Here is a 6692-nt window from a genome sequence, read left to right as displayed (position 1 = left end):
GAGTAATTTTTGCTTATTAGTATGGTTGAATTGGATCACTGAAGGTCAGCAGCAAATTAGTTAATAAAATGGGATTAAATACATAAAGGATATTTGTATTATTGAACATATTTAATCAGTGCAGCTTTGAGTCATATTCTGAGTTGCTTTTAACTGTTTTTATTCATTTTGAGGAAAACTAAATCTGATTTTTTTTTGTTTTGTGAGATGAATTAATGCATGTTCACATAGAACTAAAGTAGTAACATCTTACTCCCGATTTCTCTCAACAAGGGGACAGGAGAGCTTTCAATCAATAAATGGGGAAAAAAAGTAACTGGCGTTACTTATTTGAAAAAGTAACTCAGATATTTTCTTGTAAATTAAAAAGTAATGCGTTACTTTACTAGTTACTTGAAAAAAGTAATCTGATTACGTAACTCGCATCACTTGTAATGCATTATCCCCAACACTGAGGATAACAATATTAAATTATTTGTCCTGTGTTTTATTAAAACATCCTGTATCTAGAGCTGGGCGATAAGATCGCAATAAAATGTATGTAGATAAATATGATAAGCTCTGGACAGTTTTCCTCAATATGGACTGATCTAACAGTCTATCACACAGCAGAAATAAAACAGCCAGTCAGTCGCCATTAAGCCTGTTTATCGTGTGTCCCTGCGTGAATGAGCGAAACAGTTTATGTCTACTAAACACATTTGACAACACTTGTGGTCAAAGATCTTCACGACAAATCTCCAAAAGTAATGTTAGGTTTAACTTCTTTGAAATTATTAAATGAATATAATTGGGTATGCTAAAATAAATGCTGTTCGTTTGAACTTTCTATTCATCAAAGAATCCTGAAAAACTGTACACAACTGTTTGCAACAATGACAATAACAATAAGCATAAGCAGCAAATCAGCATATCAGAATGATTTCTGAAGGATCATGTGACACTGAAGACTGGAGTAATGATGCTGAAAATACAGCTTTGATCACATGAACAATAAATCACATTTTAAAAATCCATTCAAACAGAAAACAGTTGTTTTGAATTCAAAAAATATTTCTCAATATTATCATTCTTGCTGTATTTTGGATCAAATAAAGACAACCTCGGTGAGCAGAAGAGACTTCTGAAAAGTCTTCTAGCGTATAATACATCCATGTGCATTTAACAGTTATTATTATTATTATTATTATTATATACAGTTACATCTAATTTAACCGTACTCATGATAGTTACATGGTAACAGACACATCTCGTGCACTTTATACCCATGAACAACTGCATACAAATCACACCTGGGACTAAGTGTACTCAATAAAAGAAGCTTCAATTAATTTTGACTGAGTTTATTTTAGTCAGACTTCTTGCAGTACTGGGGTAGTGCACAATGACTGGTGGGTAAACTGAACATGTACACTCCTTTCGGACTGGAATCTCACGTAAGATGGGAGAATAAACTGTGACGTCCACTTCATATGGCACTTACGATCGAATGGAACACAGCTTGTAATACGTTTAGCACTGTGACAAAGCAGACTATTCTTGTTTATTCCCCTGAGTAATGGACTGTGAGAAATGACATCAATCTTAAGACTTAAGAGACTATTCCAGCTTACTTTTCAGCTGACCACCAACGTGCCGGTTGTCACCGGAGTGTTCCTCTTCATAGTGGCCTTGTAGCTGGTAGAACGACTGGAGGTCCTTCAAACAGAGAGGGCACAGGAAGCCCTCCTTCACCTCAGCCGAGTCCTCTAATGAGGGCGGGTAGATGGAGGCCATAAGGTGGGTTTGGGTGTGAGAGGCTGGATCCAATGCTTCTCAGTTTATGAGGCACCTGTGTGACAGCACCGGCCATGCCAGACCCTCTCCATCACTCAAACAATCATACATGCAAAAATACATTAACATTACATAACCAATCATGTGACTTCTTAAAATAAAACACATTTATATCATTTTAAATATTCGTAACATATCCTGTTATATCATTCGTGTTAAAAGATTATGGTATTTCCATAAAAAGGGACACTTTTATAAAAACAGACACACTTGCCTGCATATTAAATACTTTGTTACAATGAATGTCTAGATCTTAATTCCGCACTTCCCCTTAGATAAGGCTTGATTATTAATTATGTTATGGACTTGCACAGTTCAGTTGAATTATAAAGTTTACCCTCTTTAACTTGATGCTGTTAAACTTAATGTACGAAGCAAACTGTTTGTTAAAATAATCATAACATAACCAATAACCCTGAAATAAGAATGTACAGTTTATCTGTCTATCAGATGCACATTAATATTAATATAGCAAACATAATTGGTCCAATTCATTTTTAATAATACAATAAAGTAGCATATGATCTATATTATTACTCTTGTTATAAATAGGCATTAACTAACAATGGACATGAGTATTAATTATTTATAATTTAACATTAACCAAGATGGACAAACGTGTAAAAAAGATATTCGCTAATTCATGGTACTTAATCAAATGTTTATGTAAAAAACTTTATTGTAAAGCGTTAGTAATAACAAAACTCATAAGTCCCATCGCACAGCCCTGAAGGTATATTTCGCCTCCTGTTTAAATCTAGAAGTGCGTTCTACTACTAACACCTTTGTTTATAATTACAAATATGTGTCTTCTGCTTGGATCAGCAGTTTGTTTATTTATTTATTGTCTTTTGGTGTTAAAAGAAATACTGATAGTTTAATGTTATAGAAGAGTTTTTATGTATATATGTATTTTTATACAAATTGAACATTTTAAAGTCGAGTTCTAGGCACCTGTGAACATCATAACGAGTGATGCTATTCAAAAGCACTGGATTTTATAGAGGCTGGACAATGTTAGTGTTAAAATAGATACTAAATAATAAATAGATATTATTCTTTTTTTTATTTTTTAATTGTGCGTTAACCTGAAAGAATTAATCAAATAAACAAATGTGCAGTCTGTCCTCTACTGTAAACATGCTTGCCTGTCTGTTAGTTTGTCAGCAGGCCTAACCTAAATCACACTGACATGAGAAAGGAATACGTTTATCTACCTTTTTCCCCAGCGACAAGCTCTTAAAAGCCTCTTAAAAGCGAATGCTTAGAACTATCGAGAATAAACGCGCTTTAAATGAACGGCAAAGCGCTGATCAATCAGACGATCGTGTGGCTCGGTTTGCTAGGCGTGGTCACAGGAGCACGTCACATCATCGTGTCAAAATAAAAGTCCCCTATTACTGTATGAGCGTCTTGTTGAATTTCTTCTTCTTCTTCTCTCTCTCTCTCTCTCTGAAAATTGTAATTAACAAAATGTTATAAATAATCAAAAGCGTATTTGCACAAAACTAATGAAAAAAAAAACACGTTTTAACCTTTGACTTTTTGAGCTATTTTGCAGGCTGGTTTTAGAGGTGTTTTATCCACTTCTTCAGCTGGCCAGGCTGGGAGACCAGCTAAAACCATACTTCCAGCTTAAACCAGCTAAGATCAGCCAACCAGCTTAATACAGTTACATCTAATTTAACCGTACTCATGATAGTTACATGGTAACAGACACATCTCGTGCACTTTATACCCATGAACAACTGCATACAAATCACACCTGGGACTAAGTGTACTCAATAAAAGAAGCTTCAATTAATTTTGACTGAGTTTATTTTAGTCAGACTTCTTGCAGTACTGGGGTAGTGCACAATGACTGGTGGGTAAACTGAACATGTACACTCCTTTCGGACTGGAATCTCACGTAAGATGGGAGAATAAACTGTGACGTCCACTTCATATGGCACTTACGATCGAATGGAACACAGCTTGTAATACGTTTAGCACTGTGACAAAGCAGACTATTCTTGTTTATTCCCCTGAGTAATGGACTGTGAGAAATGACATCAATCTTAAGACTTAAGAGACTATTCCAGCTTACTTTTCAGCTGACCACCAACGTGCCGGTTGTCACCGGAGTGTTCCTCTTCATAGTGGCCTTGTAGCTGGTAGAACGACTGGAGGTCCTTCAAACAGAGAGGGCACAGGAAGCCCTCCTTCACCTCAGCTGAGTCCTCTAATGAGGGCGGGTAGATGGAGGCCATAAGGTGGGTTTGGGTGTGAGAGGCTGGATCCAATGCTTCTCAGTTTATGAGGCACCTGTGTGACAGCACCGGCCATGCCAGACCCTCTCCATCACTCAAACAATCATACATGCAAAAATACATTAACATTACATAACCAATCATGTGACTTCTTAAAATAAAACACATTTATATCATTTTAAATATTCGTAACATATCCTGTTATATCATTCGTGTTAAAAGATTATGGTATTTCCATAAAAAGGGACACTTTTATAAAAACAGACACACTTGCCTGCATATTAAATACTTTGTTACAATGAATGTCTAGATCTTAATTCCGCACTTCCCCTTAGATAAGGCTTGATTATTAATTATGTTATGGACTTGCACAGTTCAGTTGAATTATAAAGTTTACCCTCTTTAACTTGATGCTGTTAAACTTAATGTACGAAGCAAACTGTTTGTTAAAATAATCATAACATAACCAATAACCCTGAAATAAGAATGTACAGTTTATCTGTCTATCAGATGCACATTAATATTAATATAGCAAACATAATTGGTCCAATTCATTTTTAATAATACAATAAAGTAGCATATGATCTATATTATTACTCTTGTTATAAATAGGCATTAACTAACAATGGACATGAGTATTAATTATTTATAATTTAACATTAACCAAGATGGACAAACGTGTAAAAAAGATATTCGCTAATTCATGGTACTTAATCAAATGTTTATGTAAAAAACTTTATTGTAAAGCGTTAGTAATAACAAAACTCATAAGTCCCATCGCACAGCCCTGAAGGTATATTTCGCCTCCTGTTTAAATCTAGAAGTGCGTTCTACTACTAACACCTTTGTTTATAATTACAAATATGTGTCTTCTGCTTGGATCAGCAGTTTGTTTATTTATTTATTGTCTTTTGGTGTTAAAAGAAATACTGATAGTTTAATGTTATAGAAGAGTTTTTATGTATATATGTATTTTTATACAAATTGAACATTTTAAAGTCGAGTTCTAGGCACCTGTGAACATCATAACGAGTGATGCTATTCAAAAGCACTGGATTTTATAGAGGCTGGACAATGTTAGTGTTAAAATAGATACTAAATAATATATTCTTTTTTTTCTTTTTTTTATTTTTTAATTGTGCGTTAACCTGAAAGAATTAATCAAATAAACAAATGTCCTCTACTGAACCTAAATCACACTGACATGAGAAAGGAATACGTTTATCTACCTTTTTCCCCAGCGACAAGCTCTTAAAAGCCTCTTAAAAGCGAATGCTTAGAACTATCGAGAATAAACGCGCTTTAAATGAACGGCAAAGCGCTGATCAATCAGACGATCGTGTGGCTCGGTTTGCTAGGCGTGGTCACAGGAGCACGTCACATCATCGTGTCAAAATAAAAGTCCCCTATTACTGTATGAGCGTCTTGTTGAATTTCTTCTTCTTCTTCTCTCTCTCTCTCTCTCTGAAAATTGTAATTAACAAAATGTTATAAATAATCAAAAGCGTATTTGCACAAAACTAATGAAAAAAAAAACACGTTTTAACCTTTGACTTTTTGAGCTATTTTGCAGGCTGGTTTTAGAGGTGTTTTATCCACTTCTTCAGCTGGCCAGGCTGGGAGACCAGCTAAAACCATACTTCCAGCTTAAACCAGCTAAGATCAGCCAACCAGCTTAAGCTGGTTTTAGCCGTTTTTTTTTTTTTTTTTTTTCAGCAGCTCACCCTTTATTGTCACAAACACAATCACAAATGAATAGAGGAGGGAAAGGGGTGCCGCACAGAAAAAGACAAAGGAAAAAACAATGCATTAAAATAAAGTGAACAAACAGAGATTGGTAAGCTTACCCAGCTAGCAGGGAATGTTCTCATAACTTTGGCTAACATTCCGTACAGGTTTGGTTGATGGTTTAGAGAAAACGTTTGAATGTAATGTTCAAAAATGTTTTAAGAATGTTTTTAATTTCAGATAATGTTCCTAAAACGTTAAGTGTAAACAAATCTAGAACATTTGACCTGCAACATTTTGAGGATGTTGTTGAGGTAACAGATTATATAATGTTATCAATAAAACATTGTTACAATGTTTCAAGATAACGAAGGAAGAACATTCTCTCAGCCACATTAGGAGAACGTTATAGGAACATCACTGAGACTTGAGATTGTGTAATGTTTTTATAAAACGTTCTTGTAATGTGACGTATTAACAAAGCTAGAACATTTTATCTGCAACATTTTAAAGATGTTTTGTGGATGTTGTTGAGGTAACAGATTATATAGGGGGAGACCGGGTATGGTTGTAACACTTTTTGTTTCAACATCTGTAACTCGCTGAATTTTTGAGCTAGAGTGCTCAAACGTTTATACAAAGTACCCACATTTGTTCACTACAAAAGGCACCAATTCAAACCTCTGCAAGTATATCACAGCCCTTAACCACTGATTTCTAGTCGTGTCCTCTTTTGGAAGACCAAACAAAATAGTTTCGCTTTCACAACAAAACAGCATCACACACAGCGGCCTTGAGTGAGCGGAGGCGGGCGGGCTTGAGAACGGCGCGGCCGGCGGATTCGACGAAGGAGCGTCCAGCGGGCTTGCGGCAACCACA

The 6692-nt window shown here is 35.3% G+C and overlaps 1 protein-coding gene across 2 annotated transcripts in view; it reads right to left on the bottom strand.

The window, feature by feature from the left end:
• The window catches only part of LOC107690715 (rabenosyn-5-like), a 23289-nt gene extending 17834 nt beyond the window's left edge, over positions 1–5455 (bottom strand). Inside the window, exons 1-2 of one of the 2 annotated variants that reach the window (XM_016489122.1) lie at positions 5315–5455; positions 3923–4179 (exon numbers count right to left, since the gene is read on the bottom strand). In XM_016489122.1, coding sequence (XP_016344608.1) covers positions 3923–4085 — 163 coding nt within the window. In that variant the 5' untranslated portion in view covers positions 4086–4179; positions 5315–5455. Of the gene's footprint in view, positions 1–1613; positions 1871–3053; positions 3195–3922; positions 4180–5314 lie in introns of those variants that run through there. The other variant, XM_016489121.1, reaches the window with a different exon arrangement.
• Positions 5456–6692: the final 1237 nt, after the last annotated feature.

The sequence above is a fragment of the Sinocyclocheilus anshuiensis genome, unplaced genomic scaffold (assembly GCF_001515605.1).
Source record: "Sinocyclocheilus anshuiensis isolate Anshui unplaced genomic scaffold, SAMN03320099.WGS_v1.1 scaffold2751, whole genome shotgun sequence".
In the NCBI taxonomy this organism is placed as follows: domain Eukaryota; kingdom Metazoa; phylum Chordata; class Actinopteri; order Cypriniformes; family Cyprinidae; genus Sinocyclocheilus; species Sinocyclocheilus anshuiensis.
This window is presented reverse-complemented; position numbering and strand designations above follow the sequence as displayed.